The sequence below is a fragment of the Hakea prostrata genome, chromosome 6 (assembly GCF_041222555.1).
Source record: "Hakea prostrata isolate BN-2017 chromosome 6, UWA_Hpros_2, whole genome shotgun sequence".
Taxonomy (NCBI): Eukaryota; Viridiplantae; Streptophyta; class Magnoliopsida; order Proteales; family Proteaceae; genus Hakea; species Hakea prostrata.
Genome location: NC_142605.1, coordinates 36,898,250 through 36,923,902, shown reverse-complemented (window position 1 = coordinate 36,923,902; position 25,653 = coordinate 36,898,250). Strand labels below are relative to the sequence as shown.

Below are 25,653 nucleotides of genomic sequence, written 5' to 3'. Positions count from 1 at the left end.
CCTCACCTTTGCTTTCTCTGACCAGAAGAAGATCGAAGAGACAACACAGATGATCTCCCTAAATACTTAGCTCGAGCATGGAACAAAATAAATAAAGGTCCCACAGAAGATATTTTTCTTGCTGCTCATGTAAATAGAGAAGATGGAGGACACTTTGGACTTTTCAGTTGGGTTATTTTTCTTTTCCCTAAATCTAGTTGGAAGCTTTACCTTTTAAGGTAAAATAGCTGGCTGGAAATTTCTGTAAATAGAAGAATAGAGGAAAAACATCTTCAGTTGCGCACAATACTGCACATATATGCCAAATAACTGGTTGAGAAAGCAAATAAATTATAATATTATTTTTAAATATTTTAAATTTAAAATTAAACTTTAAATCTCAATATGTATAGTGTTCCACAGCAGAGAGAACTGTACAAAACAGAGGATTTTTTTCCAAAAATATATACTAAACTAAGTTTATTGGTTAGTATGGACCGTCATTTCATGAAATTTTACTATTTTTAGGGAAGGAATTATAACACATTAACAAATATTGACGGTTTTGATTTTTTTGGGTAGAAGACGGTTTTGTAAATTAAGTCCATTAGGTGTGTCAAAATTAACTGTTAATGTGATGTATCTAGATCCTACTCTTCATGCTTTTCGTTAGAAAAAGTTTATTCCAATATAAAGATAAATTCACCTAAGTTGGTTTACATTTTTAGATGCATTTCTTGGATTCGATTCTTTACACTTTTCCTTAAAAAAATTTATTCAAACATAAGATATATTCACCTAAGTTGGTGTACATTGTAAAGGCATTCATGGCTACATTAAGCATCTTTTTCTTTGGCAAAACTGTGGAGAGATATATATATATATATATATATAATTTTCCCAACAATGACATGGATGAAATAAAAGGGAGATGTTAAGTAAAGTTGGGGTAATATAGTAATTTCACTGTTAAAGGGTCTCAATAATTTGCATTTCAAAATTTTGAATGAGTTAAATGAGGTAAGGGTATTTAGCTAATTTTAGTGAGTTAAAATTGGACAATAATGTTATTTTACTGTCGAAAGAATATTTAGGTAATTTAAATTTAAATTTTAAGTGAATTAAATGATGACAAGGACACTTAAGTCATTTTACCCATAACTTGAAAGAAATTCTTAACTCTAATAACTTGCAAATTTGACAGTAAGTATCATGTAATGTAAAGAACTCTATTTTTTTTTTCATAAATTAATAATATTAAATAATATTTTAACAAATTTATTTAAAAAAAAATTTAAATCTCAAGAATGGCTCAATAGACAAAAGACCAATACTTTTACGTAAAAAGTCAAAACTCAAATCCTCTTGAGGCTTGTATAAAAACTCTCTTGAAGATGTAGAGAGGCACTCGTAAGTTGGTCAGACTAAATTTTTGATTCCAAACACAAGAAATTCTTGCTTTAAAATTAAACATGTATCAAAATTCTCACCATAGGGTAGAAGATCCAGAGTCAATCTGAACACCTCAATACAGCAACCAAGATACAGCATCTAGCACCGAAAGAGGAAAAAGAAAAAAGAATGACCAGAGAGCAATAAATGGGAGTACTCCATATGATCTTAGCTTCTGTGATCAAAAGTGCCTATTATTAATTCCTGAGAATACTAGGTCATGTTTCCCAAACCAGATCAACAAACTAAAAACCTCTTTTTAAGAGTATTCCTGTAAGATTTAAGGCGACAAAGGTTACACGAAGAACTACAATTGTATTGACATTATAACCCACTTTTGACTTGTACAGGTCAGACGAGCCACTAGCTTACACATGGAATTAATAGTGAGACCTTTTCATTGTATGTACATTAATAATACTGTAATTGGATCACAAATGGCTTGGCCTCCTTTTACCAGTATCTGTTCTCATTCTCTTTACAGGCTTCGCCCAACCCAAAGTCCCACCACCCCCAACAACCCCATTAGCCTGTTGAGCTGACTGGTGAGACCACCCATGATGAGATGCCGACTGGCTCACTTTCATTTCCGTTGGGGACACCATGGATCCTGGACCTGGGCCAGGGCCATGACCATGACCAGGGCCGGCTGTTCTGACCCCTCGCCCCACACTGGGAGGAGACACAGGGCTGTTGGTCCTCGACTTCAGAGAGACCTTGTCTCTGTCTTTCCTCTTCTTCTTGCAGATGACTAACTCACCAGGATGAGTAAGAATTGGAGATTCATCCAACTGGCCCTGTTCTCGGTTGTTGCTACCGCTTCCCAACCTCGTGGATTCCCTCTGAAGCTTGGATATATGACCTCGGGTTTTGGGGTCCTCGTCAACTGAGGCAGGAGCACGGGACAATAACCTAGCGGAAGGACTGGGTTCTGGCTCAACATCATTAATCAACTTGTGTCGTTTGTTCTGGCCAGTAGGTCCCTGCTTTGGGGATGGTATAGAGTTTGTTCCCTGGAGTGACAACAGAACTGCATTTCTAGCTTCTCTGAGGTCTGTGTCAGGGAATGCTATCCTCATAATCTCGAAGAACATTTCTAGCACTTTCCTTGCTTCTGATCTCACCTGCCAATGGAATTCAATGATTTCTTGAGATTTCAAACTTGAAGAGACCAATTAAAGAAAAGGAAGACATTAAATTTTATTAGCAGAATAAAGCAGGGTTCCCAATGTTTAACAAGAACAGTTGCATCCTTGACAAGAGAAAACAAGGATGTGGAGTACTTGAATCCATTCGGTTTAGCACATTGGGAAGGAGACATTTAGGGCAATGTCAACAAGAGACCCCCCCCCCCAAAAAAAAAAAAGAAGAAGAAAAAGAAGAAAGACATGAGCTCATACCTCGTAAGAACCTGTATACTGAATCACATTTTTCAACATGGACTCAATGTCTGCAACGAACTCCATCACCCCACTATATTCTAATCTATCCACCCGCTGATCAATCCTCCGCAGATCCAAAAGGTTGCTCCCTGCCATGCTGCTCAAGTAATTTGACCCCTCATTCCTCTTCCAAAAATCCGTTAACAGCGGTACAATTTGATGACCATCTTTATCTATCCTTCTTTGAAGCTTGTTTATTACATTCTTGAACTGCAAATAAGCATGAAAATTTATTCATGGATTTGAAGAGTTACAATGCACCCAGCCCCTCCTGCGACACACACATATATTGCCCCCAGACAAGAAAAAAGAGGAAAAGAAACTTTAGCATTAATTAAGTTTTCAAATGAAAAGAAGGCATGAAGACAGAACAAGTCACTAGGGTCCATACATATCCTCCAGTCAATCAGTCACTGAAAATAAGAGCAGACTTATCGTCTGGACTCAACAAAATGGAAGCAACCTCCCATCCGTGTCAGCACATGAACTTGCCACTAGGCAAAAGTTACAGGACTGATTATTGGTCAGTACTCTAAACTCTTATTTACAGTACTGAAAATAAGAGCAGACTTATTGTCTAGACTCAACAAAATGGAAGCAACCTCCCATCCGTGTTAGCACATGAACTTGCCACTAGGCAAAAGTTACAGGACTGATTATTGGTCAAACTCTTAATACATTCCAGTAGTCAGAAGGGGGGAGGGGGTGATGGTGCCAAGAAGGAAAGTGGCCAAGGACAAGGATTCCCCCCAAATGAATAAATAAACAAATAACCATTGCCTTCATACTGATAGGTTAATCAAGTATGCCAATGCAAGGGCATTTACATAACAGGGAAATGTGAAATCCTGTACCATGATAAGAAGCAAAACCTTATAAAAATATACAAATGGTTTAATACAAACTTAATAAAAAATTACAGATCTTTTCTTTCCAATCTAACTGTATCTACACCTTCAACATCTACTTCCATGCCATGCTCTCCAGAGGCAAAACTGGAAAAGAAAAACTTACAGAACCACAAAACCTCCACACCTGCCCACAATCCTGCCATACACATCCTCTCTACTTTTTCACCTAATCAGGCGTTGATGCTTTCATCTTCCAGCATAACCAATGCTTTCTTGAAAGAGGAACTGCCATTTAATGACTCAATACAAATACCCAATGTCCTCATTATTAATGAAATCAGTGAATCCCAATTTAAACAAGGAGCAGGAGATGCTCATCTAGATAATATAATGGAATGATGTAAGCATCCTAATATAATGGAATGATGTAAGCATCCTATAACTGGTTCAGATTACCCATTTTCTCTCGTCACCATTTCAATAAAATATCTTCCGCAACAATACTTCTAGTAAAGACAGTTCCATGAAAAGGTAAATCACTAAAGGATCAACACTATAAAAGTAACCCAACTAGGTGTGAATCTTCCAGAGTTAACCAAGGAACCACAAGAAGAGCAAAATGGGATTAACAGAGTAAATAAACTAAAAGGATTATTGACCATCAGAAAGTCTCCTTGGGAAATCCACTTTGCAAGTAACAGATTCCAGATCAGAAAACTACGAAGGATAAATTCTACTTTGGAAAACGAGTTTGAGCAAGGTTTGAGTGGCCCAAGCAGATTAGATCTCCAGCGGCATCTTGTAGATCCTTCTCCCACAGAAATTAGGGACTCACAGCAGTCGCAATCAAAAGGGCAGAAATATTCAACAGCAACAGAGAATATAGAAAGAAAAGACAAGGGAAGTTGGTAAGTCTGAGACAAAACAGGTGACAAAAAGAAAGAAAAAAGGAGGTCAGAGGGGCTTTCTCAGCCCTCGGTCATGACATCCAGTTCTGTTACATTTGAAACCCTCTGTTGAATGGTATGTTTTGATCTAACACTTAAAAACCTTGACCCAAATCTTGTATGGTATAAATTATGCCCTGAAACACGACAACCAGATGTTAATAACCCCTACAAGCATAGACATCCACATGAGAGAGTGAGCGCTAGACTCATGGATGGGGTATTTTAAACTGCCAATTTGACCAGCTGTTGGAGTACTTCTGTTCACAGGGTTAAAACCAGATTCAGAGAAGAAAATGCCGCCTGAAATCCAGGCCTGGGTTGCTAGGTCTAAATCTAGACGTGGGTTAGGTTGGCTTGGGCCAGTCCATGTATGGCAATTTGAACTAGTTTGGTTTAAAATATTGCCGAAAATGATATGATACAATGGATACAGGACGATAACAACAGCATCCTTCGGCACTGATGCATATAGATATATATATATATATATATATATATATATATATATAAATAGATTCAATACATATCCTTTTTTCAGAGTATGTCATGTTTCAATTAGTAATCATATTGCACCTGCCAATGTGGACCAACATGATATGATACAGGCTAATACTTACAACATGTACATAAAATGTTCAGCTAGAACATCGATATGTTTTAGTATGTATCAGCAGCTTGATACAGTTGATACCATCGTATATTGTTGATATGGACTAAAACTATGTGACTATTGGACTTTATTTTGTTTTCGAGATCAGAGATAGAAAGAGACATCATAGGAAAGGGAGATTTCAAAGAAAACGAGGGTTTAAGAAAAACATGATCTTCAGGTGAAATATAGTTTTAGTCTTTTTTATTCCATATATACATTGATAAATGGTTAGACTAAGTTTAAAGAGTAACGACGCATCAAACTTGATCATCTATTAGGAATTGTACTCAGGTCGTTTAAAGTGTTTTGTCCTGTTAGATGTCGTTATTTTGGTGTTTATGCATTGTGTGTGTTATATGGTCTTTTTTATATTGCTTTTGCTCCAAAGTGCTCTTCAGTGCCCCCCCCCCCTTTTTTTCTTTTCTTCTAGTAAGGTTTTCTTGCTCCACGAGTTATCGATCACAAAGAGGGACCACAAAATTTAAAGTTAGGAGTCAGCTGAATTCTTTGAAACTATCTAAGATATCTATAATAATAGAATATCTATAAATTTTCTGAAACATTATTAGCTGAAAACCCCTGTTTTCAACCTCGAACCTCTAATAATTAGCAAGTCCCATTCAACTGATTTTACACTGATAGCACCCACTCCCATATTCTTAATTTCAAAATGTATTGACTCCTACAGTAGTGCAATTAAAAAGAGGGATGCTGCATATCCAGGATGAACCTCAAAATCATAAAAATATATGGTTTTTTTAGCTACGGGCCTAGCAAAAGAAAATTTGGGATAAGTTGCTATAGGATTTCCTCCTCTCCCACAACAAACCCCCCGCCCCCCAATCAAAAAAAACCAGTGCCCCTTCAACCAATAACAACACTTTAAACCTTGGGTAAGAATAATATTTGAGTTCAATCTTGATGTTACCATGTTGTAGCTTCATTTTTAATTGTGAAAAAATATATTTCACTTTGTACTAAGCATTAAACAGTGAGTTTGTGGAACTTGGTCAGACACTTGGATCAGATTGGCACCAAATCAGGCGGAGACATCAACATATGTGGATTCTAGCTGTGACCAGGTCAGGGTCAGACAAAAAGCCCCAGAAACAAGTAGTTCCATTTGATAACAGAAATAGAATAGCAATGGAGACCTAAAACTGTCCAAATATCAACCACACCAGTCTACGTAGTAAAATGGTTTCTCTAGTGCTTGGTCCACCCAAGATTATGTAAAAAAAATGCAAGGATATGCTTATAACAAAAATGCATCACAACAGCTACTCTAAGAATTGTCATGACCCAGCTAACCTTTCATTTGCACAATTTTTCTTCTTTTTTCTTTTATTTATTTATTTACTTTTTTTTTTTTTTTTTGGGGGGGGGGGGGGGGGGATGCACTTCATCACACCGACAAACATAACTGAGAAGTTCAAGGATGCATACCTTCCTTTGTGTAAGGTCAGGAATCTTTGGACCAAAGCAAGCAGACCCACTTGCATTCATAGATTTACCATCCACATTTTCTCTAGACTGCTCTGTGGCATCCACTGCAGGCCCCACCATGCAGTTCAATCTGCTGGATTTTGCCACAGCCTGTGGTTTTGAAGAATTTGCAACCCTCCTCGATGGTAAATTCCTCTTTCTCAAATTTGAATCACTATGTTCTTGCCTAGGAGCAGCAGGCTCTCCATATGTTTCAACTTCAGGGTCAGTCCTTATCTGTGCTTCATAGTCTTGTTCCACTTGAAAAACTGACTGAGATGAATCCCCACGCTGCAGAAATGGCTTTTCACTGCTAGACCTTTCTTCAAATCTTTCAGAAGTATGTCTAGGCCGAACACGAATACTTCTTTTCCGCTTTATTTTTGGTTGCAAAACCTGTTCACCTTCTCCATCATCGCGATCATGAGTCCAACTTCCAGATTGTTGAATATCCATGTGAGAATCACCAGAGATAGCAATTTCTCCTTCCTCTAGCTCCTCAGGCTGCAGAATAATGAACAGAAGGTAATTGAGAATAATGCACAAACCTAACAAACCCATCACACAGTATTAGCATATTCATGAAGATGATATATACCATTCTTTTTGAAACAGAACCTGGACGAGCATCCAAGGCAGAAAGAGATCCAAACTTCTGTGAAGATATAGAAGGAGATACCGTCTGAGTCAATCTTTGACTCTCTGAGGATGACCCAGAGGAACCAGCTTCTTCAAAAATGTGATTATTTCTGGCGCCATCTGAAGCATGAGGGTACTCATAACCACCTTCACAAGCAGGCCCATCCTCTTCTGATTGGTCCTTGTTAGTAAGCAGTGGACCAACAGCACCACTACATTCTTCGTCCTCAAACTCCCCAATTTCTCCATCCTCTTCAGGCAAGGAATATCCATTTCTCTCTTCAGAACTTGCTTCATAAAATTCCGCATCATCATCTAACTCCCTGTAACTAGTGAATTTTTTGCCATTTGATGAGCCCTTTGGTCGCCCCCTTTTCCTCTCTGTTTTCATGGGTGACAAATCTGAAACCATGCCACTGGATTCCACAACCACGCTGCCAGATAAAATGTTCTTCGTTGGCTTCTTAGATAAATTAGCAATTGCAACATTTACATCCTTGGTGCTGGCTCGAAGCCAGTCAGGCACCTGGTCATACCTTGTCATCTCCTCACTCCAATCCAGCTCCTCATCCATTTGATCAAAAAGTTCGACTTCTTCTTCACTCCTAGCAATCATGCGATTAACCTTCTGCAAGGAGGGGACATCATGCACTGTTTCTGAATATCTCTCTTCATCATGCAATAAAGTCTCTAAGGTCATGCGTCTTTCTTCATGTGTAGTCCTCTGATCAAAACGGCCAGCATTTATAACCTCATCTGCCATATCAATCTTATATTGCTGAATATTATTGCGAATAAGACTCTCAATGGATCCCATATATCGATCTTTACCTGCAAGGTCATCCTCTAAGTCAACCGTACCTCCACTCTGCAATTCATCTTCTTTTTGATGGCTTGAAATTTTGTCAACAACTGCTTCCATATAGATGACTTTGACCTCTCTCTTCTGTCCAATACGATGGGCCCTGGCCACTGCTTGTTCCTCATTTTTAGGATTTGGATCAGGATCATATATGACTACAGTATCTGCTGACTGTAAATTTAGGCCCCGTCCAGCAGCACGGATACTAAGCAAGAAGATGAAACAATCAGACCCAGGGCTATTGAAATCAACAATAGCTGACTCACGATCTTCTAAGCATGTTGTTCCATCAATTCGCCTATAAATAAGCCTCCGCCATTGCAAGTACTCCTCCAATATATCAAGAAGCTTAGTCATGGTACTAAATAGCAATACACGGTGTCCTGTTCTCTGAAGTTTTATAAGAATCCTGTCGAGTATCCAAAGTTTTCCACATGACCTAATAAGGAAGTCCTTAGAGAAGTCTTGATAATATGGATAATTAAGCAAAGGATGATTGCAAGTTTTGCGAAGCTCCATGCATCTATTATTGAGAGTCTTATATGTTTTTGGCTGATAATTTGGATTCTTTTCCATTTTCCGCTGCTCATCTTCAGGATCAACCCGAAGAGTGCCAGTGGATTTAATCCAATCATAAATGGCACCTTGAAAAGCTGACATTCTACATCTCAAAACAATGGACACCTGCAATTAATGACAAAATATAGTCATTAACTATGCACAAGTATTTAACTACCTAGGACTGTAAAAAAATATACCTTGGGTGGGAGTGACCCTTCCACGTCTTCAACACGACGTCTGAGCATAAATGGCTCTAGAATTTGATGAAGTCTATGGATAATGATCACCTTCTTCTCAGTCTCAAGCCAATCATCCTCAGCATCATGCGTAGGAATATCCTTTTGAAAAGGCTTTGAGAACCAATCATGGAATGCTTTACGATTATCGAACACTTCTGGAAGGAGCAGATTCAAAAGTGACCAAAGCTCCTTCAGATCATTCTGCAGAAGAGGTCACTCTACATTCAGTTCAACTACAAGTGAATATTCCATATATTGACTTAGAAAACACAAGCAATAATAAGAAATTAAGTGCAGAAAAATGGAAAACCATTTGACTATGGTGGTTTTGACACCTTTTACGTGCACACTAAATTTTAAGAAATACTTCTATTTCTGAGACTTATTAGTAGATAATGAAACCCAGGAAAAGTAGAAAGCAAAGTCAATATGGTGCCAATGAATTCAACACTACTCTTAATGGAGTTCACAATTCCTCACAGCATGAAGTATAAATTATGACCTAAAGCAATTGGGTCTGAGATCCTTAATAGCTACCGCTGTGTATGCGTCTTTTCTAAAAGATGCAAGCATATTCCTGGTCCACTTGAAAATTATTAGTTTCCTTTTTTTAGTCAAAGGATCTATCTACCTACTTACAAACACAAAAACAAAAATGGAAAGCTAGCCATTAGGAGCGACAAGCAATGGTTGAGACATTGAGTTGCACAGTATTTTGTTTCCTGTGCCATCATTTGATACAGAATTGGTGAATCAATTGGTTATATTATTACAATCTCCAAGTCTATATCGATGCAGATCTGAAAGTATATTCAAGGCGGCGGCGGCGGCGGCAGCAAAAGAAGAAGAAGAGACCAATTAGCTACATGAGGCACTGGCCATGATTTTAGGCGGCCACACCAGAAGCCATGGTTTCACATTCCACGATAATTTTAGTCTAGTGTCTCATTCGAGTCCTTGATACTTGATCAACTAGCTGAAGATACCAACTTTCTGTTTTTCATTAAGTAATAGTTTGATTAGTCTCTATTTTCAAGACTAGTAGGTGACAAGAATTAGTCAATCACGTCAGTTAAAAAACTGGTAGTTTCCTGTAACCAAATGACAGAGTCATCAAAGTTGGACATTTCTATTCTCAGACTTTCTAATTTTAATTGCCTGCTAGTCCTTTCATTACAATCTATAAATGCAAGAAAAAGAATCAGCATTTTTGAGAAAAACATGCACTCTTTCTGATACACCTGAACTCCAAAACAATCCACAGAGCCACCATCAGCAAGTAATTTCCATTTAAAAGGGTAGCCATCCAAAAGATAAACGAATTCACATTCCAACCCTCCCCCCCCCCTTTTTTTTTGTGGGGGTTGGTGGGGTGGGTGATTGAGTGAGTTGGATTTTTAACATACAGCTGAGAGATAATTAGCCAAACAGGAAAGCAAACCAGTGGCTTTCACCCAAAGAAAAACTTTCACACATGAAAGAGAGGAGTAATTGGCTTACCTGTAATGGTGTTCCTGTAAGAAGTAGACGCCTTTGGCAACGATATCTGTCCAGGTCACGTGCTAGAACTGACTCCCTATCCTTCATTCGTTGGGCTTCATCAATTATGATATACTTCCAATCAATTTTTGACAACTTTGAGCGGTCATACATGATGAACTCATAAGTTGTAACAAGCACATTAAATTTCATCGCACAAACCTCCTACAGAAGTGTAAATAAGTTAAATTGAAACAAACTATTAACTACTTCGACACCAGTAGAGGAAACAAAATCAGATAAGTCTTATTATCAACTACTTCAATAGTAATAGAGGAAACCTAAAAGCTTCCCTTACTTGAGTAAATAACTTTGATCTTTGATCCTTTGCACCAACATAGAAAATGCATGACACAGACGGAAGCCAATTATGCAATTCACTCTGGAAATAAAAATATTAAAAATATTAATAATATTAACGTTAATAATTTAAAAAATGGAGAAAGTTGAAGAATAATAATGTATTTAAAATCTATTTACACTTCTTTCAATTTTGAGTTTCTGGGAGATGAATCTGACCTTCCAATTAACCAAAACAGCATTTGGGACAATAATAAGATGTGGCCCATAGTTCCCCTTGAACTCCATCAAATAAGCAATCAATGCCATTACCTGTTAAGGCAGATAATTAATCAATACTGTAACCATTTCAGCAGTTTCTTCTGACATTTTCATACAATAGATAAAACAGCTCCTAAAGTAGCAAGAGTACTGAACATGCCTCTCCATTTAAAGTGCACTCACAAATAAGATTATAAGGCTTTTGGTTTTCACATATCAGATTATTCAAGTAGGAGGAGGATTACTGGAAGGGGAAGATGTCGAGCCCCATTCAAACTAGTTGGGGCTTTGTACAAAGTTCACATAACTTTAAGAACCATAAATCATGAGATAGTAACCTGTACAGTCTTCCCAAGACCCATCTCATCTGCCAAGATCCCATTTAATTTGTTGTTGTACAAAGAAAGCATCCACTGCAAACCAACCTGCAAAACGAGAAAGCAACTAAATCAAATTGCTCACATGGTGAAAGAAGAAATAGCCAAAGAAGCATGTGTTGAAATAATCTTAAAATTTGAGGCAGCAACCCACAAGCTGATAGTCCCGCAATGTCCCAGCACGTAACATCGAAGGCTGCCTCATGATCCTTTCATTGACAGCATGAGCAAGATTGTAATACCTGCATTAATCAAAGTGGAAGGCAGTTTAACATCTTGATATGGTATTACGATATTCTTTTTAGGATGAAAAAAAGGAGCAATAGAGCAAGTAATTATCAATGAAAATGACATTAAGCAGTTTCACTTACATATTCGTCAAGAGGCTGACCATCTCAGCCAACAGTTCCTTGCCGTCCTGCCTATCTTATAGAGCACAATCTTTGTTCCATTTTTTCTAGTTGTAATAGCAACCCCTCAACCTCCCCACTCAATTATAACATACAATCATTTGTGAAAATTATTTATTTGCGGCCAGGGCTGTGTGTTCACCTAACACTCAACTCCCTAAAGATTTATAACCTTATATGCATCAGTACTCAGAGTAATCAATCAGTAAAATCAAAAAAGTTCCTCTAAATTTCTTATACCCAGGTCTCAATGTATAGATGATGCCTTATTTAATCTCTCCCTCCTGAAAATTGAAGAACATTTACACTTTACCTACACACAGTGGGTGAACAAGCCTTCAATAGAAAGCATCTAGCAAGAAACATCAAAAAATTCTCTCCTTTTCATACTACCAATTATCATATTTGGTCTCCCCCTTTTTATTCAACAGCTAACCACCAGAGGAGGAGCATTAACATTCTGTCTATGTCCTGAGGGAATACAGACTGTTATTATTATGAGCCTGAACAATTAACAATCAACGGGCAGGAGCTGATAGTAAACCGAAATTCTACAGTTAATTCCCGACTGTGATGGATACTAAATCCAAGAGTAAAACCAAGCTTGAGAACAGGTAAAGCATCAACAACAACAATCACAACCATCCCTCCCCCCCCCCCAAAGGAGACAACAGTAGCAGCAAAGATCTATGAATAAGGTTGTTACCTTCAAGAGAAACAACCCTCCTTCTGTTCATAGGCTAACCAACCAAAACTCGTTACAATGAGTGAGTTCAGCAGGCTGTAACAGGGTCAGGCTGGACCGGGCTTTTGCAATCCCAAGCCCAGCCCTATATATTATAATCTAAGCCCATTCCCGCCCTAACCCTAATTCAGGGCCAAGGATTATTGTCCATGACCCTAAGCCCTACAGGGCCAAGCCAAGCCCATTCCTGCCCTGATTGGCCCTGTCCTTGGCTCTGATTGGTCTTGTGTTTGGCCCTGATTGGCTCTGTCCCTGGCCCTAATTGGCCTTGTCCCTAGCCTTGATTGGCCCTGTTTGTCCCTAGCCCTAATTGGCCATGTCTCTAGCCTTGATTGGCCCTGTTTGTCCCTCGCCTGATTGACCCTATTCTTATCCACGTTCCTAATTCATTGAGATCAAGCATCATGGACAAAATTAGGGCCAAAATCAGGGCCAGGGTCAGGGACAGGTCAGGATAGGCCCAATGAGCCAAAGAGTAATCTCAGGCCCGCCCTTGGCCCTAGTTAGGGCCAAAATATTTTGGCCATAGCCCGCCCTCAGGGCCAAAATCTTGAGCCCAAGCCCTATTCAAGCTCAGGGCGGGTCAGGGCCAAACTTGCACCCCTCGTTCGGCCCTTCTTCAATAGAATTGTTGCTAGATCTGCATCATGAGACCATTTCAAAAGCAATGGTCCCATTGCATTCAGGTCATTCCAATACCTTTAATCACCTACAGGCCGTGACAACATATATATAAGATTGCATTTCACTGAAAATTCTCCTCCTTTAGGGAGAGAATTTTCCACACAATATTGATAGGAAGACTTCTTGGCATTTTGACCAGGGTCAGCTTGCCAAACAAAGAAACTAAAAAATCACTTGAACTTCAATTCACCACTAGGTGTGACAGCACCATATCATTCCACAATGCCCATCAAAGGAACAGATGACATTCCCCAAAGGCATGTTGTAAGCAATCTCTACAGTTTCTTACATATCTCCTTAGCCCAGAGTTTCATCACAATAGACCCAGTGAGGAGGTTGCACCACTCTACCTACACCAACCTTGGTGTTGACATAGCAGACAAATTCAAATTTGAAAACTAAGTTATTCCCCATAAGGGAATTTGGCCAAAAAGAGCAGACCATGGGATACACCTATATTCTGAATAGTTCTCTCTCTTTATTGGAACTATTAGGTTCCCAAGTATATCACAGATTATTCACAATGACTGAATATTTATAGAGTGCATGATCAATGCTGCCAAAGCCTGAGACAGCAGAGGAAATTAAGTGGAGTAATCCAGTATGCAAAACTCAAGTCTTGCATCCACATTCCGCAAGAAGAGCAAGAAAAAAATAGCTAAGTAGGGATGCCTATAAAAATACACTTCCATACTCAAGTCTTATTTTTATACTTAGCCATTCTTTATGTTCTATGTGAACTGGTTTTGCCTGTTTGGATCAGTGATTCAATTCAAGTTATGTTGGAATATTCCCTCTTGTCTAAAAAGATTACGCTTGTAATTAGAGTCCTCATCTGCTGTCCACGATTTTTCCAGGGAGGAGGTGTTAGTGCTTCAACTCAGCCTACGTTTCCAACTAGGCATCATGAATAGTGAAATTATCTTATTCGATTTTTCTTTTGGGGCGGGGGTGGTTTCTCACCTCATAATTTCCGAAATTTGTCTACAATGCTACTACTCTGCAATTTCTTCTTAATTGCTGAAGATTCAGTTTTGTGTTTGATCAAGATTGTTAGGATTTGTGCTTGATCCAATTGACACCAAGCAGTGTGAAGCCCATCTGATCCTATAGAAGCCTTCCTTCAAGATTGAGTTCAAGACTCATTTTTACTGAAGTTCTAGATTTGATTTGTATTCAAGTGCTTCAACCATAGAAGAAAATTCAACCGAAATTGTCCAAATTTCTGTTGACTGCATTTTTTCAAAAACGAAACGAAATTCCAATTATTTCGGAAAAGTGTCAAATTTCGACCGAAATTCCGGGGATTTACACCATTTCGACCATTTCAACATTCCAACTTGTTTTTCCTTAGTTTTTGTTGATTTCTATCCCATTTTCACCTAATTTCCATAACTCTTTTGCCTTCAAACACCTCTTTTGCTCATTTTTTGCCTCCAAACACCTCCTAAACCACAACAACTACAAAGCAAACTCCAGCAACAATAGAATGTGAAGCATGAGCCATACCCAACAGTTTCAAACTTCCCCTTTTTTTATTTTTGTTTTGTTCATGCCTTAAATGATCTTGTATTGCCTTGAAATTAATATATGTTTAACCCAGGACTATGATCTATGATTGTGTTTTGTTATTTGCTACAATTTTTTATACTTATCTTTTTGTTATTTGCTACCATTTTTTAAACTTCTGATTTTAATAATTATTTTCTAAAATTATGTATGTTTATTTTATGTGTATATGATATATAGGCTTCAACTTAATATATGTGAGACACGGAGACACCATCACTTGATCGAGTCAGTCATTTTATTTTGTTGATTTGTTGTATATGTAACCATTCTACCAAACAATTCATGTATGCTGATGATTATATGCCTATATGCAATACATTTTGCACTTGTCGGAACCAGGCATTCGTTAGTATACTCGAATGATAAATTTTCAATGGTTTTCTTTTCTTTTGGCAAAATACTAGTTCCATTGTGTTTATTATGCTTGAAATAGGTAGTATGCAAAAATCCAAATCATTTTGAGTCCATATGAGGCCCGAAATTGAAGTTCCAATTTCCATAAAAAAGTGTCCAGTTTCAACCTAAATTTCAACCGAAACACCGAAATTTCAGCCTTCTGCAAGGTTGAAATTCCTGTTTCGGTCAAAATTTCTTCCTTGACTTCAACTGCTACAGTTGCAGCGAAGGATTTTCTGAGACCTTGAATTTATCAACACCTTTCTTCTAGCCCTCTAAACCAACCAAACCCAAGCTTCCCCTGCATCTCAGGACATCATTCCCAAAGCCCAAAAACTCCTAACAGCAACTAAAAAGCCTTCATATATGAATCAACTTTTACTTACATGCAGGGAGAACTCAATCAAAAGACCTGCCCTTAACTCCCATCATAAACCCCAGATTCTTACATTATTCACCTTCTCAAATAGGAACCTAACCCTAAAACTTGCTGCCAATTCTGATTAGTAATTTTACATCCACTGAGAACATCACAAGACCACCTTCTGCGCTAGAACCCAAATCTCAACCTGACATAACCCACAGACCACCTATTCCTAAGATTGACCAAAATCCTAAATTAAACTAGCCAAATCTAACTTTTCATAGCAGATCCAGGCTATTGGCTCCTTGTTTTGTATCCAAACACCCATAAACATTTCACTAACACAATGTGATTTTTCTCTCTCACAAGAAAATTTTCTAATACCCCTCCTTTCAAAGAAAGAAACACAGCTTTCTGTTACAAAATTTGGTTTTTCCTTAACAAATTCCCATGGAAATTTGCTTCGAAGTGTTTTGCACAAACCATGCCCGCAGCTTTGTAAACTAAGAAGTGGTAAGCATGAAATTTTAACACTGGCTTAAGGTAATTTTTTCCCCTCCATTTAATTTTTTTCCCTTTTAAATTAATAAAATCTAATTCCCATACTATCTAGCCATTCTCTTTTTCTCTCTCAATCTTTGGAAGATTGGCTACCAAATTTTACCTCAGGCTTCATACTTGTGGTAATCCTATGAATAGCTCTACCAACCTAAAGCAGGCCCCAGGTTTGAGTTAGAACACAAGTTTACCAATCCATCCATCTAAAGAGAAATAATAGGATGTAACTAGAGAATTATAATAAGTTTTCTGATTGGCCCTTCTTTCATGAAACAGGTTACATCATGAACTAAAAGATCAGGGAGCTGGTTTAAAAAACTTACTTGTTAACAGAAGAATTATCCTTAGGGGCATTCATTTTCGAGAACCGGTTTCTTATCATCACTTCTTCTCCAGCGCAAGCTGCAGCATTCTTCACTTCTTCCTCTGAAAGACCCTGAGAGCAAGAGCAAGAGGGGTGAGATTTAAAAATTGGTGAGCACACTCCCAAAAATGAGAGCAATAATGATTATAATGAACCAATCCATAGTGATACATGTGATATAAGAACTAAAAAGAGAAATGGTTGCACAGTTACAATACAAAGATAATGTATAATAATTTTTGCATGCCTGAGCTCGTGCAGCAGCCGCAGCAGTTGCAGCTGCCTCCTCAGCCTCTTGCTGATTCTTGGCAGCTGTTATCTTTCCTCCAAGTTTATGAAGATACTCTTCTGTCTGAGAAAGAAATGATGAAAGGACAGCATATCTCTGGGCAGCATCACCCTGTATGGTCGTCTGCTGCTCCAGCAACATTTCCCGATACCTATCGACATCATTATTCTTCAATGCCTCCATCCTTTTATTACGATCATCATCCTTTCTCTTTGAAAATTCCCTGAGCATTCTCTCATGATATTTAGCAACTCCTCTATTCCGTGCAGTCCTTGCATCACGAATAGCCCAATGTGCCTCAAGAAGCTTTTTCCGCCATAGAAAAATGGATTTTAGTTGCTTCTCTCTCATCGTCTTCTGAGAAAGCTGCACTTGCCTAGCAAGATCCATTCGCTGACGTTCACATAATCGAACAAACTTTCTATATGGCCTGTCAGGCATTGCCATAATCTCCTGCTGTTGTTGGTCAACTTCATCTCTCACACGTGCTTGAAGATCTAAGAGTCGAAGTTTTCTTTCCTCAATTTGCAACCTCAAAACAAGATCAGGCCTGATCCTCTTCCTCTCCAAGTTCACAGCCAATAAACCACCAATCTTTTTTAGATTCTCTGTCCTTTTCTTGTTAAGTACCTCTATGCCTTCCTCAAAAAGCAGATCCTTCACATCATATGCCAGCGTTAAATTATGCATGTTGTTAACACCAATTGCAGAGCCAAAAGAATCATGTTTCTTAGTAAAGTAAGGAAAATCAAAGAGCGGTCCGTGATACTTTCTTGTAGGGCCAACATCTTTTGGCTGCGGTACAGGATTTGCTTGGACTGGTTTCTTAATTTGGCCAGCATCTGATACAGCAACCTGAGATGGAACAGCCTTTCCCTTATCTGCTGTGTGATCATTTTTCGCAGCAATCTTGAAAGTACCCCGTTCAACTTCCTGCTCAGGCTTAACAATTAATGATGGGCTTTGTAGCTCTTCCTTTCCAACAGAACCCATCCGCAGGGGCTCCTGCGTCACAGCTGTCACTCCTTGAACATGAGCTGCAGCTGTAGTAGCATTTTCTTCTGTGCTAGATTCCTCTTTTGGCAGACTCAGACCTCTGGTAGAAGGTACAGCCTGTGCAGTCTTGTCATTGGACTCCAAATTCCTTGCAGGTTCATCAGCATTCGCCGTAAGAGATCTATCATTATTAGTCACTAACTGGGGAGGAACCAACATTTGCTGCAGTTGAAGCTCAAGTGGCGGTGGAGCAATTGCTCGAAGAACTTCTTGTGGAAGACTGCCTTCCCCACGCTGCCAAGTAACAAAACAAGGAATTCAATAACATAGAATCAAATTCACATAGTAAAAGGACAGAAACTTCACATACCTTCAAACGCCTAAATGCTAAAATTTGTGCTTTTAGGACGTGCAGTTGCTGTTTAGTAAACCCAAGATGCTGATGTGGCAGGGCAGCACCACCCTGAGATGAGGAGGAGGTCACTGTGCTATTATCATTCGAGGATATTAGAGATTGTGAAGAGGATCGGTTTGACTGTGGCAACTGCCTAAAGTATTGCATCTGCATATTTTCTGCACCAGGAGTTGTAGTCTTTGTATGAGGAGGATTATCCGATCCATGGCTTGTGCTCACAGAGGACTGTGGAGGATGTGGTGGAGGCATTCCATTCCCATATGCAATTTGCTGTCTTGGTGACTGGTTTTGCCTGTTGTGAACACCAAGTTGTTGCATCTGGATGTTATTAGCATTTCCCATCACAGCAGTTGCAGAATTTGAGAAAGCCCCAGAAGGACCCATCTGCCTTGATTTCACAGAGCCAGATTGACCAGACATATCACTTGATGAATTCCCATGGGCAGAACTCTCACCAACGACTGGTGATGAAGACATGATGTGTTGCTTTGATGTATGCTGCCGTGAAGACAGAGCACCTGTATTGCTTTCGTTTGTCTTTGGAGGCCCAGCCATTCTTGATTGCAACATCGGAAGGAGTTGAGCAATCAGATGGGCATTGGTGGGTAGAGACAGATCAACATTGTTTTCCATAGCCCAAGACTGCATAGCCTGCAACTGAGCCATTGCAAATTGGTTGTTTGCAATGTTTTGAACACTCTGTTGGGTCTGTGGTGCTTGAACAGGCCTTATCATGTTTGGTGACATGTTTGGTGACATTAACTGCCCACCCAATGCCCCTTGCGAAAGAGTCTTTGGTTCACCTTTTTGATCAGGAGTTAGCTGAGGACCCTGCTCCACCTGCCTCTCACCATGCACAAAATGCTCAACTGACTTCTTAGATGCAGAAGCCTGAGCCTGATTAGCTGCTTGGATAGCAGTGAGATTTTGCATTTTCATATTCCCCATGCGCATATCCTGATCTTTCCCAGTTGGCAGGCCAACCATACCCAATTTACCTTGCGGATGAGGCTGCACATTTCCATGAACTGACTTCTGCTGAGCAACCTGCAAAGCATATTGAACATATGCTTGATGCATTGGGTTCTGCATGTGTTGTTCCGAGCCCTGGCCCTTATTCGGATTATCCTCACGAGTTTGACTGGCTCCGTGCTGTTGAGACAAATCCATAAACTTCCTAGACTGCTGAGGCAAAAGCATGGAGCCAGAGGAAGAGGGAAAATTGCCGCCACCCATTACTCCATGAATACCACCAGCTTGATAAGACAGGAGAGCCTCATCCCCTTCAGGTTTTCTAAGCTGTTGTAACTGGATGAACAGTAATGAATCAAAATATTAAACAATCAACCTCATCTACTGAATTATATATAAATAATTAAGCTGAACATAAAATAGAGACCAGTAGGTATCCGAAGGAGATAATCACGGCTTTAAAGATAAATAACACCAAAAAAGGACCTAATGCAGAATACAAACTTATTGACAACAATACAAATACCTCAAAACAAAGACTTGTGACTGTAGCAATCAAATCGTGGGAAAATAATTTAACATTTCATAGTGTGTGATCAAATGAAGTAACAGCCAAGTGCAATGCAAGATTTTGAAAGAACTGGAAAATTTTTAGTTCCACATAAATGAACCTAACCATCAGAACCTTCCCAGAAACCAGCTTAAGTTCATGAGGAAAGACCCAGAGAGGAAAGAATTGTAGCTGAAAGAACAAACTGCCAACTACTAGAACATAGCCATAAAGTTAAACTAATGAGTTTCCACAAACTCAATATATGACACATACGTTACAAATAAGGAAAAGAAGAACCATCCAGCTTAGCACAAAAAAGACTGAAGATTCAAAAACTAGGGCAGCCAAGGGAATTCAGGTCGCCAGCCCAATCATGCAGAAGGTTCCTAATTAATTTTCCTAAAAAGATATCGCATCAAACCCCATAAATTGAACTCAGACTCTGCCTTGGGGTCTACAAGCAAGAAATTGCCAACCAAATATTAGGTCAAGCCAAAAGTTGAAGTAACACATTGAGAAACAAGGAGAGCTGCATCGCACAAGCAAGTAGGAATTAAGATGTTCCAAACTAGATTCCAGCAAGCCGCTGTAAGTTGAGCTGATGAGAAGCTGAACAGAGCAAATGAGTCAGAAGAAGAACAGCCCGTTGCCCAGTTCTCATTACTAGTTTTTAGGTTTTTTATTAGGACACTGTCAGACAAAGTCCCGCTAACTGTCTCATAGGGAAAGATTTTCATAGCAAATGCCATCTTTTGAGGAGGCAGGACCGTCAGCAACAAACTTGCCAGTTTGACCTATTCTGGTCAATAATTTGGTTCCACAACATAATTAACTGAGTTAGGAAACTGGACGCTCAGCTAGATCAGTTAGCACCCGATGTTCCAGGTAAAAGAAAATTCAATATAGGGTAACCAAAGCCAATAATTGTTTAATACTCAATCAGATTCCAGAACTACTAGTCGAGTGAACAAAAATCACTCGATCGCAAAGCCCCCAAATAATGCAACCATTAGAGAAATTTTCAGATTATCCAGTAGTCAATCGTGTAACTTGAGTGAATACCAACCTGCCGAAATGCGAGCTGCTGTTGTTGTTGCTGCAGATGCAGTTGCTGCAGTTGCTGTTGCTGCTGGTGGTGTTGTTGCTGCTGTTGCTGTTGGATAGCATCAAACCCTTGATGTGGGGCGGACACTGCTGAAGAAGAAGAGGAAGGTGATGCTGAAGCAGAGGACGTTGACCGGCCCGGCGGCGGCAGAGCCGCGCTTCGCCCATGACCGGCAGCACCAACGCCGCGCTGCGCGCCACCAGATTGCATGCAAATAATTCAAAATTAAAGCCAAAAAAAAAAAAACTCAAACTAATTCACACACCAAAACCGCTTTTACGAGCTTAGCGCCTTTTTTGCATAACGATCCCGACAATCAAAACCACCTTTCACTCTCTCTCTCTCCTCTTCCTCTTCCTTCCCTCACTCTCCAGCATTTTCGCTGCACTTTGAGTGGCCTGGCTGGCTTTAGGGTTTTAAAAGCAAATTCAATTCCCGCCGATTTCTCCACCAATACACGATCGATTTCTGGTTTTAGAAGACCAGTTTCGCAGATCGTCCACCGGAATCTCGTGAACAGCCTGGATTCCGAAAATTTAACCCGATTTGCGATCCCAGTCAAACCCTAATAAGCTTTGTGCAATTTTTTTTCCCCATTTTATTTTTTCTCCCACTCCTTTCAGAACTCTGGTTCGATAAACCAACCTTTTATACCAATCCCTGGTTGGGTCCGTTAACTGCGGTATAAAATGCCATAATCAAAAAGATCAACTCCACTGTCCTGGAATAACCCTCCGAATCTCACGTAATTACAACAGTGTCCCTAATGGCATAACCGTAATATTTCCAAACATAAAGGACAACTTTCTTTAGCTGCCCTTTATTCTCTTCTTTCAGGTGACGGAAAACCGCCTTTATCTCTCATTGGCCTGTTTTTTTCTCTTTAGATGGAAATTGCTTTTTCATTAAATAATAATTAAAGCAGTAGATGAGTAACAGCGTTTAAGTACCCCTGAATATCGATCATTCTACGAAATTACCCTTACCAGTGTGAGAAGGAGAAGGTTATATTCGTGATTTAATTGAAATTTGAAGACAAGAAAGAAAGTCATTCCACACACGGTAGTTCCGTGATGGTTTGATATACCTTCAAAGTACGATACTACCCCTATATAAGGGATGACGTATAGTGGACTCAACCGGCTATGACAGGTAGGTGCAGTGAACTCTTCTCCTTGGATCGACACGTGGTGTTAAGTTAGGGGTTTAGGAAAATATGTCAGAGCCAACAAGCTTTTGTGGGGTCATGTTTGTGGGCCAGCATGTTGGTGGGGTCATGTTTGTGGGTCAGCATGTTGGTGGGGTCGTGAATGGCCCCACACTTGGGTCGTATGGTAATTACTCGGTTCTTTACAGTTTCCTAGTGGGTCCCAATCCCACTTATTTCTTTATATCTCTCCATCAGATCTTTGAAATACGTTTTTTTTTTAATTTTGATAAAATGAATCAAATGTTTAAACTCCCAGTGTGAAAGAAACATAAGCTTATATCTAATGGAAAAGAATTCTGAACTATGATATTCTTCGCCTATCCATTTTTTTTACAAAAAGGAATGACAACAGTGAAAAGAAAATCTTCCCTTTGTAAATATAAATCTAATCTGATATGAGTATTGTATGGAAAGAAATTTGACCCTCCCAATGGATCTCAAACATGTATGGCTCTTAATTGACAATCAAATTTTAGACACAAAAAAATTAATAAATAAAAGACAATCAAATGGTATAAGAGTCTCTATTTGTATAAGAATCTCTGTTTTTATTGAGTCTTTATTCCATTGTTGCATTTACCATATTATCTTAAATTTACAGAGCAAAAAGTCTTCATCATTTATAAAATCTCCTTTTATGTGACCTTTTAGGAGTAAATTTTTTCAAATCACTATGACCCACAACAAAATTACCCAAAATAATATTTATGTTATAGATTTTTTACATGTGAACTTCTTCCATATTCATTTGAAACACCCTAAAATCTTACAAAACTACCCTCCATACTTCACACTAGAACATGACCATTCATTTGGGCTCTCAATTGAAAGGACCTCCCTAGCTAGGATGTATACTAATACATTAGCTTTCCTATGTACATAAGAAATCACAAAACCCAAAAAAACTTTTTGCCAACTTACAAATGTAATCCACCAAAGGCTTCACCATAGGGGGGGCAACTTGTGCTATGATTCTTAATTGGATTGATTAGTAGTTGGTTGTCGGATTTCGCATGCACATAGTCAATACCATCTGCCAAAGTGAAAAGTAGTGCTTCACGAGGTGCTAAAGCCTCTCCTTCTAAGACTGAAGAAAAATGTGATTGTATGGACTATGCAATATTTGGCCTCCTATCCCAATTGCACCCCACAAATCCATCCAAGACCCCCTTTCCTCTCATTTTCTTTCCATGAAGCATCAACATTCAATTTGATGAATGGGTGATCCGAAGGAACCCAATTAGAGCTGTTACTCTCATGAGAACTTCTTATCATTGTTTCTTTAATATGATTCCTCCCATTCTCCCAAAAGTCTTTATGGGCTCTTAATGCTCAATGTGTCAGTTCATAAGATGTCCATCTTTTGTCTCCTTTTGCACGATCATTTCTTGCCCTCCAAAGAGTCCAAGCTATATTTTATTCCTTTTCAACATCAAAATATAATTATATAGCTTTTTTTTTCGTTTTGTTGGGAGAAATGACCCACCAAATATCATCTCACCTCATTTGCACCTTTCGAATGGGCGACACATGTGCACATGAAAAAGGACGCCAACGCTCTCCTTGGAGGGGTGGGATCTGAATTTGAAGATAACTAGACCTAAAACAATAAAAATATGACATCAAAGCCATCCTTTTTCCCTACGGCTTCTTCTGTCAATTGTATAATTAGATATTATCATTTCAAATATTGTCTATATCATCAATTATATTTTTTTGTTGGTAAATAGATATTTTATTAGAAAGAATAAACTACCAAGAAAACCACCTAGTTGGCAAAACACTACACAACCAGGGATCGGATAACGACTATACAGTCATACTTGGAAAAATAGACAGAGCCTTCCTAGCTAGGGAATATGTCAAACCATTAGCATCCGGCCGACAAACATGAAAGAAATTACAAGAAACACAAGTGGAGGATACGAGTAATGCATCCTCCAAAATACCCTCAACTTCAATAGGAATATTTCCACTATGAATAACTAAAAAATAAGCTACAAATTGGTTATCAGTAAAGACACAGAGATGATAATAACATTGATCTATAACATTCTCCAAAGCTTGACGTATCGCTAGTGCTTCACCAGCGATTACATCGTGGAAATGTAGAAGTAGATAAACTACTAGAAGGACCTCATTTGTTGGAGATATTAGAGCATAATCAATGCCTCCTGAATTACCAACCTGGATTTTAACTTGCATTACAAAACACCAAAGAATCTTCATCTATTATTACAATACTAGTTTTGAGGTTCAGGAAAAAGGTTGCTTTTAATATTCTTGATTGTAACTAAGTGGATGTGCTTATAGCACAATAGTGACAGTCTCAGGAGTAGAAATGATAATTCAAACGAGACCTTAAATTTGAATGTCATCCCTTCACACCTCCCCCTACTCTGTGCCTGTAGACCCCAATCTTTATGACTTGATATAAAATAACCACAAAAAATATAATTAACCCAAACCCCATAAAAGTAAAACAATCTCAAATTTCATATTGACATCCTTAAAAAACCAAGTCTCTTCAAACCAGCCCTAACTACGAAAAACAAAACAATTAATCACCCAAGAAGTCAATATTTTGAACCTAAACCTTAGTTGAATCACCAAGGCCATATACGTTACACTAATGTCTGCGCTTATGCTATGTTTACAATTTTCTAATCCTCATTTGACTACACCCAGCAAGTGTACACAACTAGAAAAATATATAAAAATAAATTTTCATATGTTAGGCTATTCAATTGGTTTCATCTTTTATGTCTTATCACAAACATTCAACTATATTTAGTGGAAGCTTCTAATGCATGGGAAAGGTATCAAATAAATAATTTAGAAGTTACCTAAACCCTTAATTAGGTTCCAAAAGAATATGTTTGCTTTTCTTTTGCTGTTTTTCTTATAAAAATTTACCATCGTCTCTTTCTTTTTTCCCTTCAATCATATGTATTTGACATGCATGATTGTTCACCAAAATCTCAATCTCAATCATTGATTTCGAATGGAAGGTCGATAAAACTTTTACTTCAGAGATCTTACCATCGAATCGGGATCTGATTTCGACCTAGATCTGGATAATCATTGGTTATCAACTGAAGGTCCATAAAACTTTTACTTTTAAAATCGTACCATCGAATTAGGATCTGATTTCGACCAAGATCTCCATCTCAATCATATCATTGATTTTCAACTGAAGGTCCACAAAACTTTTACTTGTGAGGTGAATAGTCGTCATTATGTAAAACTTGCAGGAGCAATGTTTCCCATGTTTGGCAAGCCACTAGAAGAACACCTCCAAATTTTCAAAAGGTGTTACCAGCGAAGCTTTCATTGTTAATATTGCCTTTCCGTGAATCAAATAAACACAAATAGTTTATCTGGGATTATGAAAGGCTTCTTTCAGCAGTGAATTTAGAACCATTTAACTT

At 38.6% G+C, this 25,653-nt stretch overlaps 1 protein-coding gene and 1 non-coding gene across 2 annotated transcripts; both read right to left on the bottom strand.

Annotated features, from left to right (window-relative positions):
• Positions 1-1,407: 1,407 nt before the first annotated feature.
• Positions 1,408-21,646, bottom strand: BRM (transcription regulatory protein SNF2). The gene is made up of 14 exons (XM_089160201.1): positions 20,974-21,646; positions 18,338-19,690; positions 16,930-18,261; positions 16,642-16,754; positions 11,744-11,831; positions 11,551-11,637; positions 11,171-11,263; positions 10,950-11,033; positions 10,613-10,816; positions 9,071-9,313; positions 7,410-8,996; positions 6,773-7,315; positions 2,832-3,083; positions 1,408-2,555 (listed from the first exon to the last, which is right to left on the bottom strand). Exons 1-14 carry the CDS (start codon positions 21,220-21,222, stop codon positions 1,863-1,865), a joined length of 6,921 nt encoding a protein of 2,306 aa, XP_089016327.1. The 5' UTR covers positions 21,223-21,646; the 3' UTR covers positions 1,408-1,862.
• Positions 21,647-25,488: 3,842 nt separating this feature from the next.
• LOC149013812 (small nucleolar RNA snoR83) lies at positions 25,489-25,609 on the bottom strand. The gene has a single exon (XR_016174270.1). It is a non-coding gene; the product is annotated as a small nucleolar RNA snoR83 (small nucleolar RNA).
• Between the last annotated feature and the right edge of the window lie 44 nt (positions 25,610-25,653).

Bases quoted from the DNA above. Each gene is read 5' to 3' on its own strand.
- BRM (XM_089160201.1), bottom strand. From the start codon at position 21,222: ATGCAATCTGGTGGCGCGCAGCGCGGCGTTGGTGCTGCCGGTCATGGG. The intron at 9,314-10,612 runs GTAAGCCAATTA...CCTCTTCTGCAG, and splicing joins TTACAGGAACACCATTACAG to AATGATCTGAAGGAGCTTTG. The intron at 7,316-7,409 runs GTATATATCATC...ATTATTCTGCAG, and splicing joins GTTCTGTTTCAAAAAGAATG to CCTGAGGAGCTAGAGGAAGG.